The following is a 16,172-nucleotide window of genomic DNA, read 5'->3' on the forward strand; positions in this document are numbered from 1 at the left end:
CGCACACACACACACACGCACACACACACACACACACACACACACACACATAGGGATGTTCTCACTGACCTCCTCAGTTGTTGACCCTTGTTGAGTCCTTTGACCGCTGCAATTGGACGCACACTTGTGTTTAGTGTACGTGTTGCAGATTGTTTCTTAAAATCAAAAGGAAGACACAACGCTCTGTTCCCAAAGTGGCCGAAGCTTAAACATCTGTAATAGAAACGCCCTACAGCAAGCCAGATGAGTAATATATGCATTCCTTTATGCTTCCCATAATGAGCAATCAATGGGATTTCAATATTGGTCTGACCAATAACTTTCTTTTCTCTACAACCCTTATCGTCACATGCATCCCTTATGTGATGTTAAGCATAACATAACATGTTTGGTATTACGTTGTGCTTTGTTTCGCTTTTTCGTTATGATTTGTTTCAGAACAAAAACTAGAATTACCAGCTCGCAGTCGTATGCCTCCGCCAACCACTCAGGTTGCAGTTCACATCCATTTCTGTCCAAAAATGTCATCACTTCATCATTTTATCCTATCAGACATTTGTGTGAAATTGTCATAATTAGCATATGAATTCTTGAGTGAGTCACAGTGACCTTTGACCCCCATAATCTAATCAGTTCATCCTTGAGTCCGAGTGGACGTTTTGTGCCAAATGTAACACAATTCCCTCACAGGCGTTCCTGAGACATTGTTTTCACAAGAATGGGATGGACGTAAGGTCTCAGTGACCTTGACCTTTGACCACCAAAATCTAATCCGTTCATCATTAAGTCCAAATGGAAGTTTGTACAAAATTTGAAGAAATGCATTCCTGAGATATCGCGTTCACGTGAATGGAATGGACGTGAGGTCACAGTGACCTTTGACCCTTGACCACCAAATTCTAATCGGGACATCCTTGAGTCCAAGTGGACGTACCGTATGTACCAAATTTAAAGAGATTTCCTCCTCTGAGATATTGCGTTCAAGAGAATGGTTTGGATGGACAACCTGTCGCCAGAGCAGTCAGATTTAACGCGATAAGAACACGTTAGCGCAAATGAGTTTTAACGCCACTAATTTCTTTAACGCGTTAACACAACTCGCAATTTATTAGGTTGTAACGGGCTCAGTTGTAAAGCGAGGACAAAGTGAAGACACTGGTATCATATGAAACTAAAAAAACGAAGGAATTCATTGGTACCAACCATGTCATACTAGCTTGTCACGAAGGAGGCTAAAATAGTGCTACCGGGTTACACTACATTTTGGTGAGGAAAAACTGGCATGGCCATTTTCAAAGAGTCCCTTGACCTCTGACCTCAAGATATGTGAGTGAAAATGGGTTCTATGGTTACCCACGAGTCTCCCCTTTACAGACATGCCCACTTTATGATAATCACATGCAGTTTGGGGCAAGTCATAGTCAAGTAAGCACACTGACACACTGACATACATTGTTGCCTGTTGGGCTGCAGTTTGACATGTTATGATTTCAGCATATTTTTCATGCTAAATGCAGTACCTGTGAGGGTTTCTGGACAATATTTGTCATTGTTTTGTGTTGTTAAAACCTACATTTGCAAAAAGCAGCATATTTGCCTACTCCCATGTTGATAAGAGTATTAAATACTTGACAAATCTCCCTTTAAAGTACATTTTGAACGGATAAAACATGCGATTAATTTGCAATTAATCTATCTATCTATCAATGTAACTATTTTAATCGATTGACAACCCTAGTGTCATGATATATGATGTTACATTGTTTTGTTATGCTAGGCTTTGTTATCTTATGCTTAATGTTATTTTAAATTAATGTACACATATAATAAGAACTAGTACAAGCATTTCTGACCAATATGTGGGCTTCTTAATTATTCACTCAAGTGAAAGTGAAATCAATAAGAAGTCCATTGATCGTCGAGATTAACCAATACATTGCATTTTTTATGATTTGATTTGTCGTCGAGAGTTAAGAAATGTATACGAGGCAGTCGTGTTTTGATTGTGACTTGAATGTGTAATTGTTCCTGTGTGCCTCACAGGTTAGGAGCTGTAGGTAAATAAATACATTTTCACATACGTCTGCTGACCAGCGGGTTCAAAATGGAGCTCTGAAACCGCAATTTGTCACATGAAAGTGACATATTAACCCCTCCCCTTTGCACACACTCACACACACATAATGTCTGTGTGTACGTTCTGCTATTTAGTGGTTGAGTAAATGAACATGATATTTAAGTGACTGCTATTTCCTGAGAGCAGGCTTTTCTTTCCTCCTCCTCCTCCTCCCGGCTTTTCTCTAAATTTCCCCGGGGAGCTCCAGCCCCCCCTGGGTTTGGCTCGGTGTCAGAGTCCCGGCAGCCATGATACTTCATCAGGCTTTTGCGCCATTATTGGCAAGAGCACTCCATATCCTCTTAGCAGTTATAGCTTTTCAATTTTCCTTTGAAATGCTGAGCCCAGCAGAACATATGGCAATATCTTGGCTTTAGGTCCCCCGGATTGGACTGAAAGCCTGTAAAACGGCGCCGCAACCTGAACACGCAGCCACAGGCTACACCACTCTTTGACCTTTTTCGGAGTTGCCGAGCGCTGCCTCCGCTGCTGCTGCCGCTGTGGCCGCTGTTAAAGACATTTGTAATAGGCACAATTACAAGATGCTGTTGGAACAGTTTGACACAGTAATGTTATGGTGTGAGCTGTCCTATAAAGCATTATTCCACCGCCGACCCCCTTCTTCTCAAGTGTCTCTGGGGACCCATTCGACATGATGACAGTCAAACCTTCCGTATTCCCCCAACACACACTTACAAACACGCTCTCCTGAAAGCTCAGGTAGTTAGGCCACATGCTCCCGCTCCGTCCACGGACAAAGAGAGGCTGTTGCAGGTTGAATCCCGTCCCACTCACACCTGCTTTCCCTTCTTAAGATTGAAGTACTTTCTTGAAAATGCCCCCCAGAAAACCCTCCCAGAGCTTCTGGGAAGACAAAAAGCATCAGAGAGAGAGAGAGAGAGAACGATTAAATATGTTCACCAGCTATTGTATCATTTTCAGCTCCTCAACAGACTATGGATTTTTAGTCCATTCCATTACTAATTAATGCTGGTGGAGGGGCTGGGGGGCGACCCTCCTGGAAACCTGAAACCTGATCTGGATCAATAGGGTTGACCTTGGGCTGGGCTGCTAACAGGCAGACTGGACTGAAAGGGCTGTTGTGACTGATCACTGACGGATATGTGCAGGTCCTTTATTCATATACAGTATATATATATAATGTAGTTGATTTAAAAGAGTAGTTTGGTATTTTGGGATTATTTGCTTTCTTTAGATTTAGATGAGATGATTGATACCTCTCATGCAATGTTTGTATGCTAAATAAGAAGCTATAGCCACTAGTTGGTTAGCTAAGCTTAACAGGAAAATGTATAAATACGCTCTTAAAGGAACAGTGTGTAAAATTTCGGGGGATCTATTAGCATGTGGAATATAATATTTATAACTATGTTTTCTTTATTGTATAATCACCTGAAACTAAGAACCGTTCTGTTTTCGTTAGCTTAGAATGAGCCGTCTATATCTACATAGGGAGCGTGTCTTCTTCACAGAGTTCGCCATGTTTCTACAGTGAACGGACAAACCAAACAATGGCTCAAGAGAGAGCCTTTCGCATTTTTTTATGTTACCCGAAGGCCACCGTAGTTCTCCAAAAAACTGCGCTAACGTGAGCCGCAGAGTGCTAAACCGTGGTACCGCCAGCCGCCGGTGCAGTCTTGACTTCCGTTGCTCCTAAAGTAGTGTTATTACGGTAAGGCTTTGAGTGAGGCGAACAGGGTTCCACCATCTTGGAAAGGGAGGAGTGAGCAGGAGGAGGGGTACTCAGTTGGTTGCAATCTGCAACCACACTGCTAGATGCCGGCAAATCCTACACACTGCACCTTTAAAGCTCACGTTATTTTTTTATTGCTTGGCCGGGGGCAGTCACTTCCTGGAGTCTCGGTAACTAATAATTGTTCATTATAAATTAGCTTTTCTGTCACTTTCAGAGCCAAGCTTGCTCTTTCCCCATTTCCAGTCTTTAAGCACACTATTGATCTTAAAGCAAAAAAGCCTTCTTTTTTTTTTTACGAAATCTTTAACCCTTTTGTTCTGATGACATTGGCTTTACTTCGTGATTGTTTGGGGCCTCACAGACCCTACTGTATGTGAAAAAAATCTGCAAAATCAAACAATGCTTTCCTTTAATTTCTGTCTTTGCTTCTGATATTATTAAAACTAAATATATAAAATGATTGAAGCGGTAACCCTTATCTTTGCGAAAAACTGGGCTTGCAAATTTGGGGACAATTATGCTTAAATTAGCATAAAGCCTGTTGTTATCACACCAAATAACAATGTTAAGTGTGTTTTTTGAGCTGGTTTAAACAGTTTCAATTATTATAATATTTAAATAAGGTTCTTAGACTTTTCTTTTTTTTTTACATTTTTGAAGTGGTCCCTTGAATATCACAGTACAAGCAACAACTTGATAATGTGTGATTTTAAAACTCTCAATAACAATATCATCATAAACCCAGCAGCTTGTAATTGATGTATTTTATTGTGAGATGGGGAGTCATAAAAAAATTAACAAAAAAAAAGAAAACAAACAAAAAACAATCACTATAAAAAAAACATGAGGGTGTTAAAAGGGGGGGAGGGGCATATAAAAGTGGGTGTGGTCTTGACACTGACATAAAGTAACAAATTGGCACAAATAAAAACATAAGAACAAAATGTCAATATTATTTTGGCTTGGCATAAAGGACAGTTTGTGTGGTTAAGGGTAATCCTTCAATAAAACAGCACACACTCATGCTATTAGACATACGATTAGTTTTCATAAGTTCAGTAGCTTCATATTAGAGAGGGGAAAGAAAACTAACATGAGAATGGATGCACAGAGGTCACACGTTCCAATTTTCAGGCTTGCAGGGTGCGAGTTTTTTCTTTTTTTCCCGAGGAAAAACATCATTTTATTTGTTCTAAAAACATACTTCAGTATGCTGGAGTCTCATTTTTCCAGGCTTGTAGTTATTTGCCTTTGAATCTTTTTTTTTCCATACTAAAATATATTATCGTATTAATACAAACTACAGTATTGTACACTACATAGTGTAATAAATAACCTTAAAGAAATATAAAAAATAAGACACATAAATATAAAAGTTCTCTATGACTAAACAGACATACCCATCTCCTTGGGGGTGGGGATAATACTGCCATTGCTGAAAACATACAGTACACACAATGAAACGGAACATAAAAACAACATAAGAGACAAAAAAATAATACTGACAGGTAAAAACATTGTTGAATTAAACTCCTGGGATTCATATTTGCCTACATTTTGTTACCTGAAGAGACATCTGAGCGTTTCATGGTGTGTTAAACAAGTGCACTGAATAAGCTTTGAAAAGGCAGGACACAGTTAGCAATTAGAAATAATACTTCATCATCATCCATTGGAACACATGTGCATTGTAATTCTTTTTTAGATGCTCAGATTAGAAACAAGAGCAACTTCTCTAAAATCTAGGACACGTCAATGTGTGGTGGGCTAAATTCTCCTCTCTCAGGTGCGGTGGCGATCCAAAGTCAACAGTATTCCGGCTTATCGACTGATCTGGGACCCGGCAATACCTGATCATAGCTGCTAAGCTTAGACAGCAAAATTCAATGGCACTTTTGATATGCATGTTTCTCTTGTTTTAGTTTTGATTTTTTTTTTTTTTGCATATGGCTCGGAGTTAGGGGGGTAGGCATAGAGAGGGTCAGACAGTTTTCTACATCCCCTTTCTGCTCGCTCTGAACATTTAAAGCAATAGTTTGACATGTTAAGAAAATAGCATTATTTGCTTTCTAGAGTTAGATGAGAAGATCGACACAACTCCTGTATGTGTCCGGTAAATATGCAGCTACAGCCAGGAAATGATTAGCTTCGAATACCAGACACCCAGATGGTGCCTATTCCGTACAATGAGATTTGATCGGCCAGTGCGTACGCCTAAAAAGTTTTCTAGCTTCCGGGTTTACTTCCGGGGTGTGCGGCCGACTGAATATGTGCAGTAGTGTTTCTGCCGCTGGCGCTGCTCACGAGTTCCCGCTCAGCCCGTAGACTTTACCTTACGATTACGTCACAGATTTTTAAATCGCTTTTCTCGGCTCGACCAAAAGTTTTACAAATATAAAACTATGGATCAAAAATTCTTAATAGAAAGAGTCATAATAGACTTGTTTGCAGTTCGAGGTGTCCTGTCAACAGTTTTACAGACACCTCTTTTACAATGGTGGTCTACTTTCTCCCCCCTTTAATCACAGGGCTATCCCTGTCATGACGCACTGACAGATTGGGAGTCCCGTAGAGAGTTTTCCTCCGACAAAACGTATTGATGTCAGGGCCTTCGTAGGTTATTTTTCAACTTGTTTTGTCCCATGCGATTATAATTAAAATTGTGGAGCTCAGACGACATTTTGGCCTGGAACTGTGGGAACTGTGTAGAATAATTATAGTTTAATAATAATAATGTAAGTATAATATTATTATTTTAATTGTGGTGAAAACCGGGACAATTTGTTAGTGACTGTTAAAAACCGGGACATTTGAGTGTTTTACAGATATGTGTCGGGACTCGGGACACATCAGCTTGAAACTGGGACAGTCCCGGAGAAACTGGGACAGTCCCGGAGAAACTGGGACGTCTGGTTACCGTATTATACATCCAGGTGGAAAACAACTAGCCTTGCTCTGTTTGGAAATAGTTTGGCATGCATTACCGCCACCTACTGGACTGTAGCGTGCAACGGTAGATAAGCAGGAAATAACTGCTAGCTTTAGCAGCTTTAGATTTAGCTTTAGCTCACTGTTTCCCCCTGTTCCGGTCCTCATGCTAAACTAAGCTAAGCTAAGCTAAGCTAAGCGGCAGCTGGTTGTAGCCGTATATTTATCGGACAGATATGTTGGTTCGATCTTCCCATCTAACTCTCAAGTTTGTTTCCCCAAAATGTCAAACTATTATCTATAAAACACTGATCTGTAAAAGAAGCTTTGACAACAATGAGTCTAAAAGTCTAACAGGAAGTAAATGACTGAAAAGACCCGTCCTGCTCTCCGTTGTTCTTCTTCTTAAGGCTCACAATCCAATCAAAAGAACATCAAAAAAAGAAAATGTGACGCTAACGTCTGCTAGCGTGATGGCGTGGTATATCTAGTGCGGTAATACTGAAGGGTAGACAACACAACTCAACTGCTCAATCCATAGGTAAACCAAGCCACTTGTAGTGCACAGGATTTTTTCTTATTTTCCTTCCAACTTAATAAAATACTGACTTTTTTTTTTTTTGTTCATTGGCAATAAAAAGGTATAGAAATATCTCCCAACTGTACAGCTTTTAAAGGTTAAAATATGAGTGATAAAATTAGTAACACTGATAAAAAGAAATGACCCAAGGTGTTTTAGTAATAAAACATTATCTAAAACGTGTCGGCTCTAGCTTCCAAAGTCTGTATAATGCATTTCCTTCGTTTTGTTAAAATTCGTGTTCGTCTTCATCTTTTTCTTTACAAATTGATTTTTCTAACAGTGAGAAAATCGTTCTCCTGCAGGAAAAGTCACTAGTATTTTTTTCAGGCACACCTGGATTTCTACACAGTAGTGAACTGAAGCGAACTGTCAGAGTGACCAGACATCATCTCCTGCGTTCTTCCTCTCCGCGGGGAGAGGAGGAATCTGATTGTGTCTCATGGAGGAGTCTGATTCCTCTTTTTAGTCAGTATCTCCTTTCTCCGGCGGCGGCGGGTTCTGCTCTTCGCAAACCGTGTCTGTTTCGCCTCCGCTCTCCTCCTTGACCTCCTCCGTGACCTCCTCCGTGACCTCCTCCTCTGCTTTCCCCTCTTCCGTCACCCCTTCCTCTGTATCCATCGCCTCCTCTTCCTCCATCTTGACTTCCTCCTCTTCCTGAATGCTCCCGAGCACCTCCTGCTGCCTTGTGTCAGCCTCCTCTTCTTCCTCTTTCTCCTCTGTCTCTGTCTTCTCCTCCTCTCCTCCTCCCTCTATCTCCTCCTCTCCTCCTCCTCCCTCCACCAATACTCTCTCTACCACCTCCTCCTCATTCCTCTCTTCCACCTCCTCCTCCTCATCCCCTCCTTCGTCCCCTATCTGCACCACCTGGATGTCGTCCATGTCCACCGCGCCGCTGTCCTCCTCCTCCTCCTCTTCCTCGCTCTCCTCCTCCTCTCTTGTGCTGCTCCCTCGCTCGTCCAAGTCCAGCTGGGAGGTGGCCAGGAGCCGCTCCAGCCGGCCCAGCGCCTCCATCTCGGCCCGGGCCTCGCCGTCCTCCTCGGGGCTCTCCCGGCCCTCGCCTTGGCTCTGCGTCTCCTTCTTGCAGTAGGAGTAGCGGTGGTTCATGTGCTGGGAGTAGGAGCCTGAGTGGGAGAAGCGCTTGCCGCACTTGTCGCACTGGTACGGCTTCTCCCCCGAGTGGAGCCGCATGTGTTCGATCAAGTGGTGTTTGTGTTTGAAGGCCTTGCTGCAGATGCCGCACTCGTGAGGTCGCTTCCCTGCAGAGAAAGAGAAAAATAAATATGTATGTTTGAGAAAAATGGGAAACGCTGTTGAGTGAAAAGGCACAGACGTCGGAGGAAAACAATAAACACTCCAGCACAATCGCAGTGAGGTAGAGAGGCCCATAACAAGTATCTATCATCGATGTATCCAAGGAGAAACAGCTCAAAACAATACAACAAAATCACAACAATTGTGCTCGCAAACCTTCAAGGAAACTTTATCCAGGCAGGGAACAGCTTTTCACCTTGGATGAGGTCATTTGGAGCTGAAAACTATGGTTGCAAGCCAGGTATCGGAGTAATAAAGAAAAAAAAGAAATAAAGCTGAAACGCCTCTGAGAGCGTTGACCTGCACTTGGCCACGGAATCATCATCTTGGAGCGATCCAAATCACTACCAGAGCTCGCCTCTTGCAACATTTGGTGCTTCACATGAGAAGCTGGCAGTGCAGAGGTGGGGAGTTGGCGGAAAGAAATTCTCAGACCTCTTCTGTGCATGTTGAGTAATACCTGATGGAATGGAGGTGTCCACCCTTCTTTAAGCTTTAGCTCAAAATCCCCCTTCACTCGCTCTCTGACTCATCTTTCCCAAGAAGACCCGACAGTGAGTGCTGGTGAGACAAGTTCCGGTTCTGTCTCACAGTCCATCTGTGGTTTTTGGCTGTGTTTGGGGCTGTGTAGGTCTGGGAAACACATGAGAGCTGAACATTTATTTACCTGTGTGTTCGTATTTGTGTCTCAGCAGTGAGCTGCTCTTCTGGAAGATCTTGTCGCACAGGTCGCAGGCGTACATGCCGCTGTCCGTCTTCTTCATCTTCTTCCTCGGAGGGCCCGAGTCGGAGTCGTTCTGCTCCTCCACGGTGGACACGCCCTCTGAGCCCGTGTCCTGCGGCTCCGCCTGGAGAATGTGAGATACCACAGATGTATTGGTCGGAATTCAAAATGTTTGACGAATGAATGAGTCAGAAAAGCACCGGTACTAGTGAACAACAGGGCTGGGACGATACGCCTATCTCCCGATTCATTACTATCACGACACTTGGGGGCCGATTTGATATGTATTGCGATTTTTTACGTATAGCGATTCGATATTATGATTTATTGCGATTTTTGTTCACTTTTTTATAACACTGGGTGGGACCATGGGAAAAAGTTGAATCATACACTTCTAAGGACATTTAATCTGGAAAATATCTAAATTAATCCAGTAGGAATGTTTGATTTTCAGCATGTATGTAGTCAGAGATGTCCTGAAGTCAAATATATCAGTAATTATCAGGAATTATTTATTATTTTTTTCCCCCAGCAACCCAAAAATCAAAGATTAAAGAGATTTCCCTCACAAATAAGGCATGTGTAATGTTTTATACTTCTGGTGAATATAATCCAATCAATCTTATTTCCATATATGTATTTTGAATATACAGTTCCCTTTGTTAACACCTTATTTTGAAAACCGGACGTAGTCAAGCGTGTATACTTCGTCAAACTTCTCCAAGTCCGTCTCTAGCTCTCCCATCAGCTCCGTTCTCTTTATACATCCATGGTCAGCTACATCGGGGCCGTTTGAATGCATTTAACATAAATGTCAGTATATGGGTGCTCTACATTTGTAGCGTCGGCCCATTTGACCACGGAGATGAGAGCGACGGCCGTCATGACCGCACGTTACCGCAATACGATAACGTTTCCTGTCCATGACAGACTTAGCATGCAGCTTTAGCCGCAATGTCTAGCTCTGCTTTTCCTGTCAATGTGTGAAACCCAAAGTGTTTCCATACTTTACTGGATGTGTAGTGTTTACCACTTTGTATTTAAAATGGGAGGATGCAGCTCGTATCCACGCGGACCCTCCAACGTTTTCTACTTCGTCGTTTCGGCTCGTTGCGGATTGTTTTGGCTGACGGATACGGAACGGATATGACGTCACGTTACTCAGACTACAACAATAAAAGCGGTAACTTCCTTCTACCTCTGCATAGACTCAAATGAAGCAAAAATTGATTTCAAAATCGTAAAACAATACAATACATTGTTTTGTTTTTTCCACCCCTAGTGAACAATGCGTGTGTGTGTGTGTGGGCATTGCAGGAAATGATGCCGTGTCATATCCTACTCATGGCTGTAAAATCACTCTGAATTTTCAGGGTTAAGGGGGGTCAATCTTTTCCTCGGCCCATTCTGTTCACTTATGAGCACACTAACAGTTATCTCCTGCCCAGGGAAAGAGGATGTGGGCCAATATTAAGGAGATGATATATACACGGAGCCCTTTCTTTTTACAAGGCAGGTCTATGCCAATCCACTTAACACGAAAGTATAATACAACAACAATAAATCAATGGGGCAGGCAGAGGTGTGCCGTTTAAACAGATTCCAGCAGATCAATAGGGTCTCTGCAGTAAAGTGCAGCCTCATGTCCTCTGGGTGACAGCCCGGGAAGATCACTCATACACCAACAGAGATCTACATCCATCACCACGTGTCCGCACAATGAAGAACTACAGTATTAATGGCTATCATTTTTACGACGAGCTGAATTCTGACATTTCTATATATGACTTATTGATTACACTTTGGATGGTTTCGCGCTATCTATCATGTCCTGGTGGTTTCTGAACAATAAGAAGTAATGATCTGGACTGAAGGGTTTGACTGATCGCTCCAAAAAGAGAAAAGGTAACTTGATTCCAACCCACTTGCTTCTCAAAATGGCTTCTGGATTAGACTCCGAAATTCTTCCCTGCGTTGTCTGTAAATCAGTTGCTTTACAAAATAAGAGTTTAAGAGTCGGACCTGTTTGCTGCTTTGACTTTAAATCCAGCGACATTGTTGTATAAAGAACAATTTTATTGTCAAACTAGAGGAACAAAAAACTAACTCTGATATGCTGATGAAGCTAATAAAGTTGTGAACATTTATAAATAACTTCCTCCCTTGTGTACAGTAGGCCACGCAGTAACTGAGGAGTACAGACAGCCAGTCGGAGATTTTGGGAATGCTTGTAAGCTTTCTTGGCAAGAGTTAGATGAGAAGGTTTGATACCGCTCTCATGTTTGGACACTAAATATAAAGCTAGAGCCAGCAGCTACTTAGCTTAGCTTAGCACAAAGACTGGAGACGGGGGGAAACAGCTAGCCTGGCTCTGTCCAAAGGTAATAAAATCTGTCGACCGGCACCTCAACATTGGACTAATTAACACGTTATATTTTGTTTGGAGTCTCCACTGATTGCCTTGTAAACTCATAGTGATGAAATAGTCCAGCACACAACCACCTATAAAACCACAACATGTTTTCTATTCTACTTAAGTTTTTGAATTAAACAAACAAGTTACACCTGCAGTAGTCACAATGTTCTTGGCATCATTGGGCAAAAATTCCACAATAACCTTTCAGCATATAAGCACGTAATTCAAGAGAAAACTAGACTTCTGCACCTCCTCATGGCTCTGTTTTCAGGCTTTAGAAAATCTAGCCTGCGACGGGAGACTTTGACCAATCAGAGGTCATTTCAGAGAGAGAGAGCGTTCCTTTTGGCTGTGCTCCGGCTGGTGGGCGGTGCTTGATAGTTCCTCAACTGATCTCAACATGGCTGCCGAGTCACAAACTTTCTCATTTTACAGTTAAACAGTACACTACAAGATAAATAGAAATAGGCATTACAGTAACAAAATATTGATTCATATTTGATTAGCCTAGTTTGACCGTCTGATTGGAGTTTCCGAGTGATTGACAGCTGCTCAGAGATGGCAAGGCTCCAGCTCGGCTCTGATTGGTTGTTTTCCTCTGGTCTGTAAAAATCTAGCAGATGCCGGAGGACACAGAGTCACATGATTTTTTTCAGATTACCTGTCTTATGCACCAAAATAATATTTGCTCCAATCTGCCTTCTGCAGCTTTAATTAGACATTTGTGATCTTTCGAGGTGCTGGTAGGCGGGTTTTGTTAACTTTGGACGGCGCTGTTTCCAGTCTTTGTGCTGAGCCACATGTAAGCTAACTGGCTAGCTTCATATTCAGCATACAGATATGAGAGCAATATCTTCTCATCGAACTCTCGGCAAGAAAGCGAATGAGCATATATTTCCCAAAATGTCAAACTATACTTTTAACAAAGACTGTTGCTAAATTGGGGGAGGTAAATGATTGCTCACCTTGACTCCGTTGAGGTGGATGGTTTCGTGCGTCTGGGTCCCAGCAGGGCTGCTTGCTGTAGTGGTATAGGTGTAAGCCAGCTGAGGGATCAGGATAGTCTGTTTGTTGTTAGTGGCTAGCGCCCGTAGGCATTGCATTGTGGTCACAATGTCGAGGGGTTTGGCACTTGTCTGGCTGGCGTACAGTGCGATGGGGCTGACGCCCATGGCTGAGAGTGGCGATGCCTCTTTCTTTGTGCAAGTTAAGTTAAGGGGTTCGTCCGCATTGGTAGAGCCGGAGGAAGGGGAGGGGCGAACGCGTGCTTTAGCCGGCACTCTCCCCGCTTCCTCTCTGGCGGGCTTTGGCAGCGACAGGTCTAGGGGTCCATCAGTGCTCTGGGGCGGCTGGGCTGGGACGGGACCGCCGGCTGTCAGGTTTAGTGGTGAGGGAGAGGCTGGCGAGCTGTGGGCGCCGTTCACCTCCGCTGGGGTGGCTTCTGTTGGGCTGTCCTGGGTCACAGAGGGGCTCATAGTGGCCTTGTCCTTCCCCGGGAACAGAGACACCACACTGTTAGCTTCACAGGTGTCCTCTTCCTCTGAGGGAGGTGTCGGGGCGCCCAGTGATATCTGACCCTCCTGCATTTTGTCAAACCACTTCTTTACCACGTGGACCGGCAGGCTGACAGAGCCAGAGATCTTAGCCAGCTCATCCTTGGTGGGCTCTGCGTTTAAGGCAAAGTAGGCCTTGAGCAGGGACAAGAGGTTCTTGGGCTGGTTACAGAGTCCTCCCTCTGACAGCAAGGCAGCAACAGCAGACTCCGACTTATCCAGGCCTGCTCCGTTCAGCCTGACACCATCCTTCTTGCAGTGCTTGAGGGCGTCGAGTGCTTCCAGCCCGCCGGGACAGTTATCACACAGGAGGCATGTTTTAGTGGTCTTTTCCTCTTTTTCTGTAGTCTCGTTGGGCCTGGTGCCTCTGATGGTTAGATCCTCGGGGAGTTTCTGGGACTTGAAGGTGTCAGTGGTGGTTGGCTCAGGCTCTCTCTTCAGGTTATGGGCTGTGAGCTGGCCCTGGTTTGGGTCCAAACTGTAGTTTATAATGATTTTTGCATTTCCATCCTGACCCACGATAGGCAGACTGATGGCTGAGATGAGTTGCTGCTGTGCGGGATGGAGCATTCCAGTGGTTAACCCCGAGGTCATCTGCACCTGGCCTTTGGCATTGCTTTCCAGCACCTGGCGAATGACGTTGCCGTCCACCGCCACTTTGAGAGCGTTCTGCAGGTCTGCCAGGTTGATGCTGATGGGTGACATCAGCCCCATAGTGGGCAGGACCACGGCCTGCACTGTGCCCTGCAGAGGAGCCGCGGCGCCTCCGTTGAAAACCCCGCCGTTCACCGCGGCCATAGCCGGGGACGCTATCACCGTTGGCTTGTACTCGTAGTCCACGGGCTCGATCTTGATCTGATTGAGTGGCAGCTGCTCCTGCAGGGGCTTGCTGTGCTCCAGCTTCTCCCTGATCTGGGTGCGGAGGACCGAGGGCGACGTGGGCAGCGCCGGCGATGGACCCTGGGTCTGGGTTTTGGCGTTCCCCAAGCGCGGTCTGCCGTTAAATGAGATGACGCTGATGCACTTCTTACTGCTGATGTGGGAGCTGTATGAGCCTGAGTGGGAGAAGCGCTTCTTGCAGTTGGAGCACTCGTAGGGTTTCTCTCCTGAATAAAACCACAATGTGTATAACAGAGAGAGAGAGAGGGGGGTGAGGGGGGACAGATTTCCATTAGTGAATGAAGCTAAATGAGCAAGCTAGGCTATGAGCAGTGCGGTAGGAAAAAGCTCTAATGCATTTCAATGATGCTTAAACGCTGATGTAATGGCACCATTGGGAAATGCCCTTCTCTAATTGCTGTCCCATAATGCCAAAAGAAACACAATTATGGCACATTAAGGAAGAGCACACAATGGACTGAAACACAATGAAGGATAGCTAAATACAGGGAATTGGCTTAAACCTAAATAAAACATCAATATTGGTTCACTGTAACATCTGTGGCCAACAGAGAATCATAGCAAAGACGTATACAGTAGAGCTGCTCACGTGCACATACACAGAGAATGCTGCCATGGTGACAGAGGGTTGTCCACTCACCGCTGTGGATGCGTAGGTGCTCCTTCAGATGGTGCTTGTATTTAAATGCTTTGCCACATTCAGTGCACTTGAATTTACGATTGCCTCCCGACTGTGTGATGTGTCTCTGTCAGGGCGAGGGGAGAGGGGACGATCGGTGAGACACACAATGAAAACACGACCTTTGAACCGCTACTAATTCATGTCACAATGTCATTAATCAATCGGGGGCAAAAGTTCGTGTTTATTTATCGTGTTTGGAAGCGAGCTGCTAAAGAAACGGGACTAAAGCTTCCATGCAGGTTTGCATAATTTAGAATCACTTTGTCGGTGCATAATTACTACTGCGTGCTACTGACACCGATCACAAGTAATCCAGTCAAGCTGACAAAATATTAATGAGCACTCTTCACTATTATAGTACTAGAGTATGTAGCATGCTCTTAAAAGAGGATTCAAAGAAATCATCTAGCTGCATTAAGCATCTAAGTTAGCAACAACAACAAAAAGGTAACACTATATAATAACCATCATTTATAAATGTAAAATTGCTACTTAATTAAACTTAGTTAATAGTTATTTTGCTGTTAACAAACAATGAAATAATAATGAATAATGTTTAACAATTATTAATAATGCTATAATTTATTTTATCATTAGTTTGTGTAATATGAAATCATTTGTTTATAAATTCTATATTATCAAAGTATCAAAGCTGATAAGAGACGATAACAATTACATTCTGATTACATTAGTGAACTATTTATAATATAACATTTTATATACTATATTAAGTATTCATTAATGATAACCACATGATTTGTAAACCTTTAAGAAATGGTTTGTAAAACATCTATAAACATTACATAAATAGATGGACCAGAAACCAATTATTAACCACTGACAAAGTGTTACAAACATCTGTCTATGTAATGTTTATAGATGTTTTACAAACAATTTCTTTAAGGTTTACAAATCATTTTGTAATTATTAACATATATATATATATATATAGAATGTGTGCAACAATAAACTGTTAAAATAACATTAATTATAGCGTTACTAATAATTAGTATACATTATTAATTATCATTTCATTGTTTGTTAACAGTAAAATAACTATTAACTAGGTTTAATTAACTACCAATTTACCATTTAGAAATCATAGTTATTATAAAGTGTTACAAAAAAATACATTCTCCACTCACAACTGGGAACACTAAGAGCAGAAAATGTGGAATCAGCGGAGCATTAGAAGATGAGTTTGACCGGTAAAGGTGTTTTATCAGTATCCTGTCGGTCGGT

The 16,172-nt window shown here is 42.9% G+C and overlaps 1 protein-coding gene and 1 long non-coding RNA gene across 2 annotated transcripts in view; one reads left to right on the top strand and one right to left on the bottom strand.

The window, feature by feature from the left end:
• Positions 1-458: 458 nt before the first annotated feature.
• Positions 459-16,133, top strand: LOC119480367. The gene is made up of 4 exons (XR_005204900.1): positions 459-594; positions 1,113-1,115; positions 11,581-11,587; positions 16,123-16,133. It is a non-coding gene; the product is annotated as an uncharacterized LOC119480367 (long non-coding RNA).
• The window catches only part of zeb1b (zinc finger E-box binding homeobox 1b), a 63,556-nt gene continuing 54,700 nt past the window's right edge, over positions 7,317-16,172 (bottom strand). The window contains exons 5-8 of the mRNA XM_037756518.1: positions 14,889-14,994; positions 12,761-14,454; positions 9,323-9,503; positions 7,317-8,600 (exon numbers count right to left, since the gene is read on the bottom strand). Of these exons, the coding sequence (XP_037612446.1) occupies positions 7,807-8,600; positions 9,323-9,503; positions 12,761-14,454; positions 14,889-14,994 (2,775 nt within the window). The 3' untranslated portion in view covers positions 7,317-7,806. The remainder of the gene's footprint in view (positions 8,601-9,322; positions 9,504-12,760; positions 14,455-14,888; positions 14,995-16,172) is intronic.

The sequence above is a fragment of the Sebastes umbrosus genome, chromosome 21, assembly GCF_015220745.1.
Source record: "Sebastes umbrosus isolate fSebUmb1 chromosome 21, fSebUmb1.pri, whole genome shotgun sequence".
Classification (NCBI taxonomy): Eukaryota; Metazoa; Chordata; class Actinopteri; order Perciformes; family Sebastidae; genus Sebastes; species Sebastes umbrosus.